The 21,365-nt window shown below is 31.6% G+C and overlaps 1 protein-coding gene across 1 annotated transcript in view; it reads right to left on the reverse strand.

Moving 5' to 3' along the window:
- The window catches only part of CDH9 (cadherin 9), a 145,344-nt gene that overhangs the window by 50,883 nt on the left and 73,096 nt on the right, over positions 1-21,365 (reverse strand). Inside the window, exons 2-4 of the mRNA XM_051969884.1 lie at positions 16,563-16,857; positions 8,009-8,128; positions 7,216-7,383 (exon numbers count right to left, since the gene is read on the reverse strand). Coding sequence (XP_051825844.1) covers positions 7,216-7,383; positions 8,009-8,128; positions 16,563-16,857 — 583 coding nt within the window. The remainder of the gene's footprint in view (positions 1-7,215; positions 7,384-8,008; positions 8,129-16,562; positions 16,858-21,365) is intronic.

Below are 21,365 nucleotides of genomic sequence, written 5' to 3' on the forward strand. Positions count from 1 at the left end.
TGTAAACAACATATTGTAGGATTTTGGCTTTTAATCTAGTCTGCTATCTGCCTCTGCTTTATGGAGGACTTTACTCCATTCACATTTATGGTTAAAACTACTAATTCTATATTTCCTGCCATTTTATTATCCTGAAATTATGCTTTTCTCTTTCCTTCTCCTTTTACCTCCCTCCCCAGTATTAAATTTATGAGCACCACTTGCCTCACACAGACCTCCCCTTGTAGAATTCATCCCTCCCCCTTAAAGTCCCTCCTCTTTTCTTATACCTTTCCCTTACTATTTCTATATTTCCATCTATTTAGCCTAGCCCTGCCTTTTAGTCTTTTCCCTTCCCACTTTTCAATGAGATGGGAGAAGTTTCTATGTAAACCAAATATGTCTATTATTTTCTCTTTGAATCAAATCTGATGAGAGTAAGATTCACATTATGTTCATCCCCCCTCTTCTTTCCCTTAGACATAATAGGTTTCTTTTGCTTCTTTGTGAGATGTAGTTTCCCTTTTCAGGGAGTCTAATAATCCTTAAATTATCTCTTCTAGATCTATTTTCCAGTTCTGTTTTCCCAAGTAAGTGTTTAATTTTTTTGTTTGTTTGTTTTGCTTGACTGATTCTTGGTGTCTCCTTGAGTCATTCATTTCCATTTGTTTATTTCTGAATTTTAATGAATTACTTTCTTCATTAACTTTTTTAATTTTTTTTTTTTTTTTGTATTTGTCCAATTGTGTCTTTAAATGAGTTGTTTTGTTCAATGGATTTTTTTTCATTTTGCAAATTTTTTTTAAAGTATTATTTTCTTTTTCCAATTTACAAATTCTGTTTTCCTGGGAGTTGTTTATCTTTTCCAATTCGCACATTCTGTTTTTCAGGGAGTTGTTTTCTTTTTCCACCCTATCTTTTAATGAGTTATATGCCTTATCCAGACCCGTTTTCCTTTCCTTTCCCCATTTTTCTTCTAACTCTCTTTAAAAATCCTTTTTATTTTCTTCTATGAGAGCCTTATGTGGTAGGGACAAGATCATATCCATTTTTGGATTTTCAACCAGAGACACACTGTTTTTTAGTCTCCTCAGGGTTTGAAATCTGTTCTTTTTCAGTAAAGAAGCTGTCTATAGATAGAGCCAACTTTGCCTTTTTGCTCATTAAAAAATAAATAAATGAATGAATTAATAAATAAATAAACAGAAAGCTTTGGTCTTCTTATGGGGGTGGGGGGGTGGGAATGGGGTATTTCTAAGTTGCCTCTGCAGACAACAGGAAGTGACAGTAAAGGGGGAGTGAGACAGTGCTCACTGGCTGCTAGGATAAGCAGTTGTATTGAAATCAATGGCAATGGAAAGGCAACAGCATCTTTACCCACTGTGTTTATAGCTTCTCTGGCTTGCTGACCAGGGCTGAGTAGCTCACACTGCGGTAAAGTTCTACCGACAGATTTTCTGCCAGCAGATTTTCTGCCAGCAGAGAACACACCCTGCCTCACTGTTGTGAGCTTTTTCTTCTCAAAACACAGCCAGGTGATAAAAGTTCAGATCTTTTATTATCTCCAATATAGCCTGGTTAGCTTAGAGGCTTATCTCTCTGCTTGGTTCCAAGAGCTCTCTCTAAATGTCTTTAAATCCAAAGGTCTGGTCCTTCAGCCTCTGCCTCTGCTTTCTTCAGCCTCCAGCCAGCTCCAGTCTTCATGTCATTCCGGTGAAATCTCGACTTGTAGCGTCTTCCTCTGAAGAACTCCTTTGACTGGCCCATTGAAGCTCTATTTATGCTAGTGCTCTCTGGCCCAAAGAGCTTCAAGGGAGGTGTGAACTCATTGAACTCCAATGAGTAAAGGTGTGAACACAAGCCTTGTATTAATTAGTTCTACTTAGTACCTTGTTTCAGGTTCTGCCCAAAACATCTTCTTGTAAGATTAGATCAACTCTAATTAGTTAGCAGTTAGTAAGGATTCCAACACCTTACTCTGTAAGCTGTTTCCTGTGCTCTCACTACCTACCTGCCTGAGTCTACACCTGACCTATTCCTGTTCTGTTCCTGCGTGAGCAAAACAGACCTTTTCTGGAGAATTTTGAGATTTTCTTCGGTTCATAATGTGTTGTACTCCCAATATCTGTGGGTTCTGACAGTCAAGCACTAATTCAGAGGCTGAATTTCATTGGAATATTTTGAGGTAAAGGAGAGCTCAGAAAGTCATGTGTGTCCTCTCCACCATCATGGCTCCAACATTCTCCCATGTGCTTTTTTACACATACCACAGTTGCCATGAACGGAACAGGTAAGAAGGGATCCTGATCTCTATCTTAACATTTTTGTTCTGAAGATTCTTATCCTATGGGTGTATTTCCTGTTTTATCTCATATATTAGTTCTAAGCACCATAGGACCAGATCCAGAAGTTTGAACCATGAGCATCTTGGAACCTAGATTCTAGATGAGATGTTATGATTTCTAGCACATTGGGGAAGCCCCAAGCAGGGACCTTGCCTAGGATTCAAGCCTGAGTTTCAGACATGGAACAAAATCTTTGAGTTATAGGAAATGAATCAAGACCTGAACCTAATAGTCTTTCCCTCCCCAGAGATTTAGCTGGCACAAAATGGGGATTGAATTAAGCCTCACATGTTGGAGAGTAACTTTGCCTATTTATTATACATTTTGAAATAAATAGTCCTTTCAAAATGTAATAGGACTGTTATTGGACAAATGAAGTTGAAGTCCAGGGACCATCCTAAACTGAAAAGAATTGCTTGGGGGGGAAGAGGCTGGAGCCAGTGGCAAAGAGCCTCTCCCAGTTCCTTTTAAGAGTATCAGAGAGCCTTGAGGAAGAGATTGAAATAACATATCTGAACCTTTTAGGCAATAATGACCAAGATCAGCAATGTTACAAATAAAAACTCTTTGATAACTTTAAAAATAATATTTATTGTTATTAAATGAAATCTGAATATATATTTTGAAGAGAGAAAAATTGTCTTCTGACACTCCCTTATGCAAAGCTTCTTTGAGGAATGTGTCTGCTTAAAGTACAAATATTTTTTAAATTACAAAAATGAATTTCAAAACTTTTAGATTATTAAAATTGCATTTGTCTTAGATTTCAAAACTTGCCCTATACCCTTAAGTCATTATCTAAAATATCTAAAATAGTGGACATGAGAAGGCAATCTATTTAAATCACATTGCTATGGGGAGAACAATCTTCAGAAAATATCTAGTCAAACTCTTTCATTAGACAGATGAAAAGAAAACATCTTGTGTGTGTTATGCAAAGTTCCCAAAGTCAAATATAGGAATGCAACTCTGGAATTATACTCAAACTCAGATTCTATAATTCTAGAATCAGTATTTTACCCCATTGTGCTGCTTAGCTATAGTTATTTTAATCTGAAATGTAGGCAATCACATCTGGAGAGATGATTTGGGGCTAAGTGTAATAATGTATCTGAACCAATTTAAACTTCTCAGAAGAAATTATTAGAATTTCTAATTTTATAATCTTGTAAATCAAATTTACAAAGTAGTCTAATAAAAATGCTTATGTGAACATTAAAATGTTTAATATATTACAGAGCATTTCTTTATATTTAAAAATGCCTTTCTAAATTTATTAAGTGTTATTTATTAGAAAATGAATCAACAATCTAAATAAATATTGAAGATTTTTTTAAAGATGTTTTAGTGATGGTGCAGAAACAAATGATTGCCATTTATTTTATCAATGACATGATTTTTGTGTGATCAAATATCCCCCAAAACACAGAGTCTAACCCTAATGCATACAATCAAGTGAAGAGCTAAGAATTGCATGGTGGATATGAGTAGTTGACAACTAAAGTTTGGCTTTAATAACATTATTTAAATAAGCTCAATTTGATGGGATTTTGTTCAATTCTCTGTTTTTCTCTTGTGGTATAAGTGAGACTATTTCATATTAAAATTTAAATAAACAATTAAAACTTGTAAAGGAAAAAATGCATATGCTTATGTGTACATACCAAATTGAATATTTTAGGAAAAAACTGTTGAATAAAATACACATTTACATAAATACATTATGATAAATAATGCATTTGACAGAACACTTAATTTTCCAGCAATGCCTTTCTTATCATATTGATGATATATGCTGATATTAAGATCAATTTAAGATATGGTTTAAGAATCTTGTTATAAGTTATTTTTCTGAACTTGTCACCAAAATTTAGATTGTATTTTGGCTGGGAGCCAACTTTTATGTAGTTCTTTATCATTTATGAAGCATATTAAAATACACAATCTGTTTTCCCCCTTCCCCAAATACTTTTTGTGATAGGTAATTCTGCATTACAGAAGAAAAAAGTGACTCAGAAAGAAGAAATGACTTGCCCACATAAATGGCAGAACTATTAGTTAACATAGGGTTGATTAATTCCAAGTGCCTTTTTTTTCTCACCTCTTATACACAGAGTTGTCGTTGATAAAAGAGAAAGATTATGAGGGGAATTTTCTATCATGGAGTTGAGGGAATTCTGTATCATACACATTCTTAATAGAACAAATGCACAATATCTTAGTAGGCCTCACTTATAAAAATGTTTTCAATATTCTTAATGTATGTTCTTTCACTTTATCCACAAAAAAATCTTTGAAATGTGCTATACAAGAAGAATAATTTCCATTTAATAGATGAGGAAGTCTAGAATTAGGACAGTTTTTACTTTTATATAGGTCAAACATCTATGGTTATTCAGGAAGTAAAAATGAAGGCTTCATTTTAAAATTTAATGTTTTTCAAATATAATTTCATGCATAGAATATATATATGTAATCTTCTAACAATATTGTCTCAAGTTTAGGCTATGTCTGAGAATAACTAGATGATACACTGAGAGTTTGTTTTAATGGGAATAAATTTTAAGGGACTCATGTTTGCATGGTACTTGGAACTTACCAGACCAGACAATCTGAGTCTCAGAATTTTCTCCCTCAAATATACATTATCATCAAACATAATATATTTTTGAATATGTCTTTTGTTATATACTAACTATGGTCAATGCCATTTTTGGTAAAATGAAAGTCTTTTTCTTATCATTTAAGAATTATAAATATGATTATATGATATGAAAACATATCCAAATCTCATCTGATTTTAGTCTCAACATATAAAAAACTGATAAAAGAGACTTAGAAAATATTTGTGTCTTAAGATAGGAAAGTATTATTGTATGAAAATTTTGACTTCATAAAACAGTTATAACATCAATATAATTATATATCTCTCTCTGAATTACTACAAAAATTTTATTGATTTCTTTTTCTCTTTCTGCAAAGGAAAGATAATGCTATGTTTTTAAAGACTGAAATAAAAGATTTGAATTCCTAATAGATCATTCCTACCTCTTAACATTTTCAAATTTTGGCCTAATAATGAACTTTATGTCTGTTATTAGAGATCCTGCCTAGTTAATTTTAAGATGCATTATCAAAGATAGTAAATCTAGATACACTTTGGAATATATTTTGTTTTGTTGTCACTTATTTTGTATTATTATGATTTTTGTTCTCAGAAAAATACCAATCAAGTTATGAAACAGAGTTGTTTCAATCTGAGGCACTGAAAGGAGTAATCATGATGATGGAATGATACATTTTCTTTGCTCTCTTTTCAAAAATTAGTTCGTGAGGCACAAGATAATACACTAAATACTATATCTACTTAACAAAGATAAAATGAAAGTCATATAGGAATGATTCTCTGATATAGTCTGCTAAAATCAACAGGTATTTTGAATAATTCAGATCATAAAATGCACTAGGCAATTTTAAATTTATACCACAATGCTTCAAAAATATAATTTTAATTAATAAATGACTTAATTGATTAAGATGGCCTTAAACCCTACTTTAGATAAATTCTAGTATATGAAATAACCATGAGGATGTCCCTTAACATGTATGTGCCCAGGAAACTAGAATGTTATGTTATATATAAGTTACTTCTGCCTCAGTGGGAAGTTTCTCTACTAAGCATTCCCCACACCAATAAAAGCATAGGCCCAGACAAACAAATAATAAGTTTTAGAAAACATATGAAAAATGAAGATTATGATATTCCATTTCTATTAAAGTATATTAGACAATAGAACTGTTTTGAGTTATCATAAATCCCTGATAAGATGTGAATCGATGCTTTACAGTATAATCATTTATTTGTTTTGTTCATTTTCTCATTAATTCATTCATTTATTTAAACAATGAAATATTTTAAGCTCCAATTGTTCTCTATAAACTTCAATGGTACAGCATTTATTAACATTCAGTTATTATTAATAATAATAATCATTATTATTATTATAAACAAATGAGATGAATTTGTATTTTTGGTATTAATGATTAGACTTTGGCATTGATTGAATGTGTGTTGATTGAAATGAATTGAATCATTGGACCTATTAATAATTCTGTCATAATTCAAACAGGCAAAGGTAAAATAACTAGCATGAATAGTGTATTATATTTGAAGAGCTGAGCTCAGAGCTTGGGGTGGTGCCAGGGAGGAACTGGAATGATTCTCCTCATTAATCTTGTCTATACCCTGGTACAATTTATAATACCTTCCAATTCCTCCTGAGTCTGAATGCTTCCCATTAGCCAATTTGGAATTTGGTAGCATGGTATGAATTGATAAAGAAGAGGAGTCGGTAAATTTAGAAGATAAGTTGATGAGAAGGCAGAAAATATATAAAGGTTTGTGGACTGACTCTAGCTGGAAAGAAGGATAAGGAATTTAGCCAAAATAGCTAAAGTACTTGTTCTCTTAATTCCTTCTACTTTTCAATTCAATACTAGTAAAATTAAAGGGTTTTTGTTGTTGTTGTTGTTGTTTGTTTTATTTTTTTAATCATTGAAGCAATTACATGACAGTGGCTGGAGTTAAACTTCTTTTAGATATGTTACTTATATGATACCTGGAAAATTAGTAAATATCTCTTAAGATTCAGTTTCTTCATTTATAAAAAAGACACTAATAATGACACCTACTTCACTGAGTTGTTGGGAAATTCAAGTGAAATAACATGATATGTATAATATTTTGGAGCTTTCTTCCTCTTATTTATATATTCTACATAAACTTTATTTTTCTTTAAAAACACAACAGAGAATCTACTTTAAAATAGTGTTGTTTCATAAAAATATTTATAAAAAGACTTCAAATATATAAACTTCAAATATTCCTTACTCTGGGGGAATCGTGGAGGATTGTTGTTGACATCAGTCAAAGTGATATTCACTGTGGTTGTTCCCGATAATCCACCCATCTGTCCTCCCATATCTTTGGCCTGGATGACCACTTGATACTGTTCCCTGTTTTCTCTGCTCATATCTGGTAAAGCTGTTTTTATTATGCCTTTTGGAAAAAGGAGAGAGAAGTCATGTATTTTAATACTAAGGTTTTAAAATGAATTTATGCAGGTTATATTGAACAGATGTTAATCATAGCAAACAAAATTTAGGTATACTGAAACAAGCTTTTTAATTTATAGTCAATTTAATGTAATTGCTAGAACAGAGAGTTTCCTAGTCCTGCCATTATTATGTATCATCTTTGCTCAATCAATTTAATTATATTTTTTGATAAGAAACATGGCTTTTCAGTCAATGAAAATCGTTCAGCAAAATGTTGTTTCATTTTAGAAATTGTCACAACCTTCAGATTTTGTCTTTCTTAGATTATCTTCATGTTTTATTTATTTGAATGAAGCTGAATTGAACTTTTGGTTTCATGTTTAAATACAAACACAAGAAGTTAAAGCACAGAAGAATATCATTTTAAAAGTTATATACTTAAACAAAAGGAAGACACTTCTTTGTGATACAGAAATGCTTTGAGTGATATAATCAATGATTTTTTGAACAAATATAAACTTCCATTAAATTATAGAATAAAATTATGAAAGACCTAGAGGCACTTATTTGACATCTGTTTCTAAAATAATTATATTAGTAGTAATGTTAAAATATTATTTTCTTACCAGATTCTGGGTCTACTGAAAAGTATGGCTGTCCTTGAAGTATGCTGTACACAATTTTGGCACTATTTCCATAGTTGGCGTCATCTGCATCTGTTGCCATAACTTGGATAACAGATGTACCTAAAGACAGATTGCCCCCACCATAGACACACACATGAACACAAATGTGAAATAATGAATTAGAACATTTTTTTGTGGTTTATGATTACATAAGCATTAAATCAGGGAATCATGAAGTCCTGACTTTGACAAATACTAGTATCCAGTATAATGGAATTTCTTTTGTAAACTGATAAAAATATCAGTTTTCTCCCTCTTTTCTGGCTATTTTTTTATTAAATTAAATTGATTAATTTTAATCTAATTGTATCCATAAGTGTATATTAAGGACTCATAAGATCTTACCATGTAGAAGGATATAATGTGATTTAATTCTACACATTTCTAATCTATTTGAAGTACTGTGAAGGGAAAAGATTTTGCCACTGAATATAATATGTGTGTAATTTTCAGATAATGTAATAATTGTTAACTGGATAATAATATTTAATGCTGGATATAATACTTATAGCCCTCCTGCTATTCCTTATTTCTATTATTTTAATCATCCTTGTTTGTATAACTTTAATCATCCTTTGTAAATAGGATGAGACATAAAAGGAATTCTACTTTTGTTATAAATCTAATAAAGCAGGACACAGAAAGAAAAGTTTTGATACATTTTCTTTTTGTGCATGTGTCTATCATATTTATGCTACCATGCCATATTTATGTATATCTCTGTGTTTCAGCCCATATAGAAAAAGCTAGATGTCACAGTGAATAGAGCGCTGGGCCTAAAGTCAGGAAGACCTCAGTTTAAACCTTTTTTAAACACTTAACAGCTATATGGCCCTGAGCAAAAAACTTAACCTCTGTTTACCTCAATTTACTCAACTGCAAAATTAGTATAACAATATCATATAGCAGATGTTTACTAAATGGTTTTTCTCTTCCCCCTTTCTACATAAACAGGCTTAGAGAAGCAGAGCAGGGTAGTAAATAGAGCTTTGGACAAGGAGGCAAAAGGACTGAGTTTAAATATAAACTCATGATGAGTAATTTGTTCAAGGATAAGTTTTCTTATCTGTAAAATGCAAATAGGGCAGTATTAAACAGTGAATAGAAATCTGATCATGGAACCAAGAATCAGTTCAAATCTTACTTCTTATGAATACAGGCTGAATAACCCTAAAAGATCATTTAAACTAACTGTGAAGTTAGAAGTAGTTTCTCAACTAAATCTGCATTGATGAAAGTGCATTTTAAGTTTAAAAAAAGTGGAAGTAATAATTTACCAAATTTGAAGATATCTGTGAAAGTCATATAAGCCAAATGTTTTCAAAGTGCTTTATAAGCCTGTACTATTATGTGAATGTTAACATGATATGGAGGAGAGAGAAAGAGGGTAAAAAAGAGAGAGAGTGAAAGAGAGGAAACAGAGAAGGAAAAGGAGAGGAAAAGGAAGAGGGAGAGGGAGAAGAAGAAATAGAAGAAGAGAGAAAGAGAGAAAGAGAGAGAGAGAGAGAGGGGTGGACTGGGGTGGGGGGAGGACAGAAGTGCCAGCTCTAATTTTGTGAATTTAACAATTCTTTATGTTTTATTTTCTATTATGAAAATAATCTGATTTATTGTGTCTAAATGATGCCAGAATATGAAATAAAAGCTACAGAATCGTTTTACTCTTTTATCTACTACAACTCAGTAGCTACTGGCTAGTGAATTAGCCATGTCACATTGAATTACAATGATAGTTTTATTCTTTGTTGCACTCAGATTTCCAAAAAGAATGAAAACACCACTTTGACATTTCATTTATAAACACGTATGCAAATTCCAGTTGATTTTGTATATAATTTATTCTTCCAGAAAATACAAGTTATTTTTAATTAAAATCAATTTCTGACTTGAGTGTGATGTACATAATTGTATTGACAACTTATTTCCCATTTCTTCCTTTATATAATAACATTTATGTAATATCTACCTTCTGATAAATGATCCATCTGTGAGATAAGGAAGAAATTTTTTTGCTTATGACAAAGAAACTAAGGCAGAAAGAAGAAAATTAATTTTCCCTGCATCAAGATTATGAATCATTTATGCAATAAGAGTAAACAATATCCTGCATTGTATTTCAAACTCTGTTCCCTAAATCACTTGTTGATATCTCTGGTGCATATTTGTCAGAATGGTAGACTGATTGCCCCTTCAACAGAGATACTAAACATTACCTGAACACAACACTTATCAAGATTATACAAAACACAGAGCATAACTATATGAATAGCATATATTATGATACAGTTAACAATCTGACTTCAGTTCTTCTTTTATTGGAGTTCTTTCACTTTCTTATTAGCCACAAGACTGACTTTTATATAAAAAAAACACCTTTGTGTGAAAATAATATTTTAATAATAATTTCCAATGCAATTAATAATTTTATATTTTAAATATAGTAGTACAAAAGGGAAGTCAGGAAAAAACAACTTTGTGGAATAAAAAATAATAATCCTGCAAACCTTTAATCCAAGTTCAAAATAAAAGAATAAATCATTTAGTTTCTCAGACTATAAAGGAACAGAAACCAATGGCCTGAAGATGGAAGAAAATAATTCCTATTTGGAAGGGAATAGTAGTGATAGAAAATAGGATAGACATGAAATGTTTCACTATATTATCTAAAATATGATGAAAACTCTTTAATGCTAGGGATTATTGTGTTATAATGGAGAAGGCCCACATAAGTTTCTTATGTTATTGACAAAAATCTCCAAATCAAAACTATGTAACTCTTTGAGTCTTTAGGTGTTGCCTATATTATAGAAAATGCTGGTTAATTTTGATAACTTGAATATGTTCAAAGATAATGAGTAATTATTTTAAATAGCTTTAGCTTAAATAATCTCAGAAAAATTAATAAAATTTTCTATATCAAAATTCTCATACTCCGTCTATACATTTAAAGATAGTTTTTCTCATTCTTGAAAACAGTCTATTTGAGAAACTGAAGCAAAATGAAAATTGAATGGTCTAATCCTTAATTTGAATTGGCTATTTTAAAATCTATCTGCAATGAATTGGAAAATGAACAAGTTCCATATTTTGTTGTAGGACAATAATTGCCCCTTGAAAAATATAACTTTATGAATGTAATTTCATATGCCAAATAGGGGACCTCTTGTCAAAGGTATTATGGAGAACAGGGATATTCCTATAGACTATATTTTCAGTTTTTTCTATGCATAGTTTATTCAGTTTAATTAAATGATCAGTATTTGTTTGTTGTAGCAAAAACTATTGCTGGCCCCTGGGAAAAACATAAAGATAAATATAGCATTATCTTTGCCCTCGGGGAACCTAAGTAAATCCATTTATTAAGCAATGTTATAATGTTGCTCAAAGAACAAAAAGAAAATACATAATTAATTTTTACATTTTACAATAATTTATGAATTAGAAAGCAACCTTAAAAAAATCTACATTTATGCACCAATAATAATTTATGCCAAGTTTTAGTAGAAAATATAAGGAAGATAGAATGGTTAATTTGGCCTTTATGGCAACAATATCATATGCAAAATTAGCATATATTTTAATAAGTGGAAAGTGGGCAATACTATTCGAGTTAAATATTTCTTCAAAATGTGACCTACCTAGCCTATTTTTCTTTTAAATAAAATAAAAAAGATATTTCATCATGAAAGACAATCTTACTAATATCTTCAAAGATCAATAATATATAAATAAAAATAATGGTTAATATAATTATTTGAAAATCCAGAAGGAATTCATTATTTTGTTTTTATTGTAGGTAAATATATTAGCCAGAATGCCTTTCTGTTTGTTAAAAAACATAATAAATACTATTACTAGTACTACCACCCAATACTACTACTATTGACCCCACTGCAGCAAGATGAAAGGCAGTCTCGAAAGATTGCATTGGATTTAGTTTTAATATCATAGCTAAAACATAGCATTCTTAAAAGTATAGCATACATCCCATAACATTATTTGAATATCATATTGGCCCATGAAAATTATTTTTGGTCATATGGGTTCATGCATATGTTATAGGTATTAGTATGAAAACAAATTTACATATTTCTCCTTATATTTTTAATAAAGTCATCTATTTGTAAACAAAAAATTCACAAAGCCAACCTTTGGCTAAGAAGCTTAAAAATTATTTCACATGCAAATGCCCAAGGAAGAAACACCTGTGAGTTTTATGATCATAGATTTTAAGTCAAAAGGAACATAAACACGCATTTCAGCAGCCTCATTCCGAAGACAATGATGTTTGCGATTGATAGTGAGCACAAGGTTGCCCTGGTAGTAAATGGCAGAAAAATGAGTTTAGTTCCAGGCCTTCCAACTCCTAAGCCAAAACTTTTCAACAGAATAAAAGTTGGCTTTTTGACTTTGAGATAGCCATTCCATGTCTCTGGATCTAAATCTTCACATTTTTAAAGTAAAGGGGTTAGAATGAATGATTTATAAAGAGTCTTTTCAGTATAAAATTAAGCTTTTGTCATATAAAAAAGGAGACTCATGGAACTTAGCTTAGGTAAGCAATAAAATTCAAGCAAAGTATTATATATAACATTTTACAGTAACAATAGAGTGAAAAGAGGGAGCTAAGCAAAGAAAAAGAGCATATACAAAAAAAAAATCAAAACAATCTTTCAATTCACATAGCTTTCTAAATGTCACTACTAATTAATTTCAGCCTGATTTCACATGGAATTATAAACAGTTAGGGTAAAAAAATTTTTGGAGAACTACTACAGTATTCTCCATAATGCATACAGATAAAACAGTGTGGACAACTTGACAAATGAATCCTTTATTATGGGATAACATATAGGTTTTAATCCATTATTCAGCTTATATGTAGTCTGTGAAAACATATAAATGCATCCTCATATTTCTATTAAAAAGAAAATTTCATAAAAATATGCAGGTGGGTGATAGGAAGGGAAATAAGAAAAACTAAATTTGTAATGAACTGAATGAATTATTCTCTTTTCTGATGAGAAAAAAAGGCATAATTCCTACTTTTGAAAATTACTGTAGTTAAGTCAAAAGGAGAAAAAAAATAACAGGGAAAAGCATTAGCCCTTCTTTTCTTCTAAAAACAATTATCTATTTCCAGATAAACAGATAAATCAAGGTTAATAGTGAAATTTGGTCATTTTATTATTTTGTATTAACAGTTAACATTCATACACTACTTACTATATGCCATAAAATAGGCTAAACATTTTACAACAATTATCTCAGTTGATACCAACAACTAAAGGAATAGGGGTTAATCTTATAATTTCCATTTAACAGATGAAGAAATTGAAACAAAGGTTAAGTCACTTGCTCAGGATCATATATGTAATCTATCTATTTTAGTAGGCAAATTCATTGGATTATAAATTGAACAAAGCAAAGCATATCATTACATAAACAAGTCAAAGTCAAGAAATAAAAACAAATATGAATCCAGAGGAAAATCATATGATTATATGAGTGATATGCATCAATTTTATTCGAGTAAAACTAGGTGATGGAATACTTTTTCAGTCATTTGCTCACTTGACCTTGGTTCTACCAACATTTCTTACATAGCAATCAAGATTCACAGAGAATCCTATATTTTGTAAAACGTTTTCTTCAAAGCAATACTGTGCAGTAATATCACAAGTGTTATTGCTTATTCTCATTTTACAGATGAGAAAACAGGCTCAGGGAGGTTAATTGCCTACTGTCCATCTAGTAAATATGAATGTCAGGATTCAAATCAAGGCCTTTCCATGCTCAATACTCTTGCTACATTATAATTATTATTAACCAGACCCGTGATTTCCTTGGCAAATGGATCTCAAAATCAGGAAAATCACGTTGTCAGAGTATATGGGCCTCCTGTCTGCAATTTAATGTCTTAACAGAAACGCCTACAACACTGAGAAATGATTTCCCTGTGTCAGCATGTGGTTGCTCATTTACTGAGCTATACAAATCCTTATTTCTGTGAAAATCATTTTCTAATTATACATGACTATCTCTTTTACCTAGACAGGGATTTTTGTAGTGGGGGATTATTTATACAGGTGGATATCCCAGCCTACACAGTGATATCTGCGTTTCACAAGCAAACTTATGTCCAATGGCACTATTTCTTTGAAAAGGTTAATTTCTATCTTACCTTACTGTTTTTACAACTCTATGGGATATATCTAGAGAAGGCCTTACAAAAATAAGAATAAGGGTTCTAACTAAAAAGACTGATTTTCATAGCATGTCCTTGACAAATGTCTACCAGATAATAGTTTAAGAGTCTCTATCCCAACTACATGAAATGTTGTATGCCTTTGGTTAATATTAACATTTAAAAATCTTCTGTGATTCAACATTAGAAATGTAGCTCTAGTATGAATTAAGGTGAATTATTATGTGCCAAACTTAAGTATTCTTAAGGGGCAGTTTGGCATACTGGCTAGGGTGACAGGATGACTTCATATTTTCTATCTCTCCCTGACACATAACAGTTCTGTGGACCCAAGTAAATCACTTAAATTCTCAGTCTCTTAAGAAATTCTCTAGCATTTTAGATTGCAAAGCAGTGACTGTTCTGACCTGATTAGGGGAATTTCCTCAGAGTAAATTCTGTCCTAATGAAATTACAGATGTAAGTATCACACTATATTAACCATAATGATAATATGATGATGATGATGATGATGATAACAATAATACTAAATGAGGAAGAGGAAGAAGAGAACTCCCTTTCTTAAAGAGTGGACATGGAAGAAATAATAAGCAATCAAACCGGCAGATGTACCAAGAGAACTAGAACAACCATAGAGCCTTAGAAAAATTTAGAGGGAAATACTTGGAAGATTTGGGGGAGCTATGTCATCCTTTAGCAGGCTATAAAAGGTAATCCTATTTAAGCTACCCCTAAATTTAAGGGGAGATAGGTCACAAAAAAGAAGGAATTCCATAGCATTTGGTTGGAAATACATTAATTTAGTTTTTACCAAAAGGTAAAACAATTTCTTTCTTTTCCCCCCCTTTCAGGAACAATAATATATTTTCATGAAATATTTTTTTAACTTCAATTACCTCTCAACCTCCAGATGAATTATAATTAGTACTGTACTTCTTTATTCTATTCAGAATCAGTGAAGCAACCCCTGAGGCAACTTAAAAGGTATAGTTTCTTGACAATTATAACATCTAGAATCCTTTTGAAATCGTTAAGGTGTACCACACAGGTTTTCTTTATTAGTTTAGAATGCTGTGCTATAATAGATTAGGACTATTGTCCTTGATTCTTTTTGTGACATTGGAGAATGTTAACCATAGTTCTACACATAAAACATTTGTCCATTTTTTTCTTTTTTTTTTTTTAAACATCTGTATTCTTCCCATAGTTCTTTAGCATTAGAGTAAAGAATTTTAGACTTTAGAATCTTGCAGTTTATTTACCACCCCAGAGCTATAAGGAAAACAGTTTATTTCACATGGTAATCTTGAAAATTAAAGGAGACAAAGCACATTCATGAATATTAAAATGTGCAAAGTACCACACAAATGTAATGGGTTGTAATAGAAAAATAAGTCAATTATTTTTCCTCAAATATTCCCAGAATTTTATGAAGTTTTCTTTTCCATCCTCATTTAAATTTAATTCCCTTATGAACTAAAGCAATGAAAATATTATGTCAAGCAGAACCTAGATTTTGTTATTTCTGAATTGGTATACATGCAAAATGTATTGATGATGATTGCATATGTTTATGTGTGTGTATGTCTATGATATATTACTTTCATATGTCAAGCACTATATTAAGCACTTTACAATTATTATCTTATTTGAACATCATCAAAATCCTAGTCTGGGAGGTAGCTGGTATTAATAACCCTATTTCACAGATGAGGTAACTCAGGCATGTGTAGATAAAGTGATTTTCCTAAGATCAAACACATAGTAAGTTTTTAAAGGTTATTTAGATTTCAAGTTCCGTGTTCTATCCACCATGCTACCAGGTTTCTTAATAAGTGCTGATGTAATCTAGGATAATAAAAAAGAGATTCCTCATTGAAATTACCAGATTTCATCATAGTTATTTATTCAAACAGAATTTTACAACAAATGTTGTAAATGCCTATTGCCTTATGGGGGAAAATTAAGTTAAGTTGAATTTAAACAAATAAGAAGGAACAACTAGATGGTTCAATGAATAGAGCAGTGGCCCTGGAGTCAGGATGATCTGAATTTAAATCTGACCTCTAACTCTTAACATTTCCTAGCTGTGAGACTCTGGGCAAGTAACTTAATCTGCTACACAAAAGAAAAAAAAAAAGGATTAAGAAAAAGCAAATTAAAAAATCAAATAGTTAGGAAAGCATTTTACACCTCTTCCATTTTATAAACAATGATCACAGCTATCAATTATTATTGTCCTAATCAGAGAATATTAAATCATTTATGAGAATATGTTATACCTACCAACCCCAGACATTTCTGGAACACTGGCAGTATATAAGTCCTTTGTAAATTTCGGTTCATTGTCATTGATATCATGGATTTTAATGATGAATTCAGATTCAGGCTCCACTTGTCTTCCAGTCTTCCTGTCTATAGCCTTGGCACGTAGCACATATAAGGATTTTTCTTCTCTGTCTAATTTCTTTGCAGCATGAATATCACCTGTATTTTCATCTATAATGAACAGACTGCCAGCCCCATCTCCTGTTAATATGTATTTTAAATTTCCATCTCCTTTATCTTGGTCAGTGTGTAGCTTCAGGGAAGTAGAAAAAGAAAAAAAAATCCATAAATATATCTATTGTCATTACAGACCAAATCATTCAGCACACATGAATAAGTCTGTTCAAATCTTAACTATAATTGGGGTCAGCAATGGTTATCTTCTTTCTGTCTTGTGGTTGAAAAAATTACAAAATTCAGACTCTGTCACACTCAAAAATCACTAAACAAATGGATAAAGCTATGAGGGTATATACATGATAAGAAAGTAGAATTAAAATAAAATGACAGTCAACATGAGATATTATTCACGTCAATTCAATAGTCTCCAAAACTTTTAAATAAAGATTAGAAAAATCTGCCACTCTATAGCTTTATAAATGAGTAGATCAAAGATAGACAGAAAACATTTTAGTTGTGTGTGTAAAATAGACCTTGTTCTTTTATATACAAATACATATAAGTTTAAGTACTTTCATCAATTTTTAATGTTCTGATATAACCATCAACATATTTGTTATTTATATTTTAATTATTCTTTCCCCATATCCTGTGTCTAAAATAATAAATTCATTATAATTCTTATTCTTTCTCTGATAATATTTGATTATTTCTATGCAGAAGACCAGTGTATTGCTTTGTTATTATGTTATGACAAATGTGTTTCAATATGTATATTATCTTTGACTAGTCACTATATTAAAAAAAAACCTGACATGATAAGTTTCTTTCACTGATTAATAAATTGTTATACTGATAAAGAAAAAAAAAGCACCTCATCTCTTCAATATTTTGGTTTAATTAAACAACATGGCATGGGAATGATAAAGTTTACAATAATCTGTGCTCTGAATAGATGTATTGCCTTCTTAAGGGTTATCAGGAGTGTTCTAGAGTTTTCCTAGATTAGCAATTCTTAACCAATTCTATGTGTGTGTATAGATTCCTTTGGCAATATATTGAAGTTTAAGGATCTCCTCTCAGAATGATGATTTTTCAAGTGTATAGAGAAAAATACATAGTCACAAAATAAATGAATTATTTTGAAATAGTTTATCCATGTAACTATCTTTAAAATTCCCAAATCTAGATCTTAAACCAGCAAATTTCCCAATGAATATTAGTAGCGTTTTTGAGAGTTTTTATTGGGAAATAGACTCTGTGTTCACTCTTAATAAGGAAATAATAAAATTTTGAGTAATATCTGGTATTCCATAAAACAGCTATAAAGAATACAAAACTGATCATCACATATTAAATGATCTAGAAGCACTAGATAAATTTGTAGCTAACAATACCCAAATTGACTGTTGTTGGAATCCTTACTAACTGCTAAGTAGTTAGAGTTGATCTAATCTTACAAAAAGATGTTTTGGGCAGAACCTGAAACAAGGTACTAAGTAGAACTACCCATAATCCCTCTCTCTGGAAGGAGCATAAATAGGCCAATGGGCCAGTCGGAGAGTGCTAGAGAGTGAAGACGCTACAAGTCGAGATTTCAGCAGAATTACGCCAGAAGCCCTCTCTTCAAGGCAAGACAGATTCAACTTGGTACTGGCTCTGGAGGCTGAAGATTTTAAAGTTCTTTTGACAGTCTCATTGTTAGCCATCTGATTCCTTTTCCACCTGTGGAAATATAAGCAGATCCTCTTCCCCAAGCAGTTAACCTATCTAATTCTCTTCTATTTACCACTTTTGGGATTTCTCCTCATCATCTGGTAATTACATTGGAGTTGTTTGCATTGGATATTGTCTTGTTGTCTTAAAAGGCCTGTATTCTTCCCAACTGTAATCCTGATTGCTTTTCTGTTGGTTGATGACATCAGAGTTCTGAATTTCTAAAGTCTCTCTGGGTGTAACCTCAGCTGCTATCATGCCCCACCTGTCCTTTGATTGATACTTTGGAGCTGGGCCTTGCCTCTCCTTCCTCTGGGTCAATATACATTTAGAGGCCCAAAATTGGACATTTGAGAGCTCAATGTAGAAATGGAGACAGAGTGAGAAGACAGGGTGAGAGAAAACCCAAAACCCCATGTCCAAAATGTAACCGAGGCTTTCACTGGGCTTCTAAATGTATATTGACCCAGAAGAATGAGAGGCAAGGCCCAGCTCCAAAGTATCAATCAAAGGACAGGTGGGGCATGATAGCAGCTGAGGTTACACCCAGAGAGACTTTAGAAATTCAGAACTCTGATGTCATCAACCAACAGAAAAGCAATCAGGATTACAGTTGGGAAGAATACAGGCCTTTTAAGACAACAAGACAATATCCAATGCAAACAACTCCAATGTAATTACCAGATGATGAGGAGAAATCCCAAAAGTGGTAAATAGAAGAGAATTAGATAGGTTAACTGCTTGGGGAAGAGGATCTGCTTATATTTCCACAGGTGGAAAAGGAATCAGATGGCTAACAATGAGACTGTCAAAAGAACTTTAAAATCTTCAGCCTCCAGAGCCAGTACCAAGTTGAATCTGTCTTGCCTTGAAGAGAGGGCTTCTGGCGTAATTCTGCTGAAATCTCGACTTGTAGCGTCTTCACTCTCTAGCACTCTCCGACTGGCCCATTGGCCTATTTATGCTCCTTCCAGAGAGAGGGATTATGGGTAGTTCTACTTAGTACCTTGTTTCAGGTTCTGCCCAAAACATCTTTTTGTAAGATTAGATCAACTCTAACTACTTAGCAGTTAGTAAGGATTCCAACAGACTGTTGTGAATTGACTGTTAAAAAAAATCTCCATTTTAAATGTATTAATATGAAGGAAGAAGATTCATTAATTCAATTCATAAAATATTCACTATGTATTTGTATTAGCTAAGTTAAAAGGAAAAGGGAAAAAAAAGAGATGACAGTAAGTATCACAAAAAAAAAAAAAAAAAAAAAAACTTGTAATATGGGAAGTGGGTGGGGTAAAGTAGTTTCAAAATGGTTATGAGTACAGTAAAATTTAGAACTTAAGTGTAGATGTGAAAAACAACAACACCTACACAGAATTCAATTGAGGCAGGGGTTGACACCACCAAAAAGGACCATGAATGTTTTCGTAAAAGAGGGAATATATAAGCCTGAAATCATGTGTAAGCTAAAGAATGATATGAACAAAGGCATAGAATTTGAAAATGGATTTGATCAGCTTTACAAGTTGTATACTTTGTCAGAGAGAAAAAAATCATATCAGTAAAATGTTCTTAGGAAGAACTTCAATTTTACATTCAGGAATTTGAACTTTATTCAAGAATTTTTTTTTTTTTTTCCTAAAGCAAACATGGGATTGTTAACTATAAGTGTAGTAAGTTCTTCATATATGAGGAATCACAAACTTCAATAATGCTGTCATTGCTTGAAATGTATTTATAACTCATTTTTTGGTTTTTCCTTTAGAGTCAGTTAAGAAGCCATTCAAGAAAGCAAGTTCCGTAATATTTGTTATTGTTGTCTAATTTTTTGTGACTTCATTTTGGGCTTTCTTGTCAAAAATGCTGGAATGATTTACTATGTCCAACTCATTTTGCAAATGAAGAAATTGAGGCCTACAGGGTTAAGTAACTTGTCCAAGGTCATACAACTAGTAAACATCTAAGCCAAGACTTGAATTCATAAAGATGAGTGTTCTTGTCTGGAGACCTGGCACTTTATTCAATATACTACCTAGTTGCCCCATAATATCATACTTGTACTTTAAAGTTTTGGGTAAAAATGGAATTAAAGCAGATGTATACCCATTAACTTTAATAGATCTTTGGCTTTTTCCAAAAATCATATCCACTCTCAAAGGACTAAATTTCTGACAAAATTTATGATATAAAAACAATGAGAAGTTATTAAAGTGCCAAAATAATATAATAATATAAATAATATAAATTTCAATAATATTCCATTTGGGGGTGGTTCAGTATAACAATAGAATCATAGAATTTCAGAGTTAGAAAAGAGATCTGAGCTATCTAGTTGAGATTAAGTATGAACAAGAAACCATCATTTGCTATCTTTAGTACTGAAAATCAAATTATTATATGTCTTATTTCAAAGAGAACCAGCAGTAACATGAGTAATGTCTTGATTTGTGCATCAAGTAGATTTAAATAAGGCACAGTTGCAGAATCATCAACCAAACTCTCTCTTATAGAATCATCAATTCCAGTGACACTACAAAATCAGGATGACTGATAATGGCCCAGAATAACATGAAAGACCTTGCTATCTTCTGTTTCACCAAGCTGTCTTTCCAAACAATGCAACTTATTAAACAATGGATATTATTTGCTCAAAAAACTAGGACCAGGTCCCCACAATTTTAACACTATATCATGAAAGAAGAACATTTAAAAAGGATGCATTTATATGAGAAGAACTACAAATTAAAAGAAGGAAACATAGTAAAAAACATTTGAGTAAAGATCAACCAAAGGATATAGAAAACAGTTAATTTTATACATAATGTTCCTTTTTTCTCTATTATCCTCTGAAAATGAATCCTGGTCTTCTCTATTTTCATAGTAAGTTTTATGCTTATAAATTATTTCCTTTTTATGCTCTTTATT

Source organism: Antechinus flavipes, chromosome 1 (genome assembly GCF_016432865.1).
Source record: "Antechinus flavipes isolate AdamAnt ecotype Samford, QLD, Australia chromosome 1, AdamAnt_v2, whole genome shotgun sequence".
Classification (NCBI taxonomy): domain Eukaryota; kingdom Metazoa; phylum Chordata; class Mammalia; order Dasyuromorphia; family Dasyuridae; genus Antechinus; species Antechinus flavipes.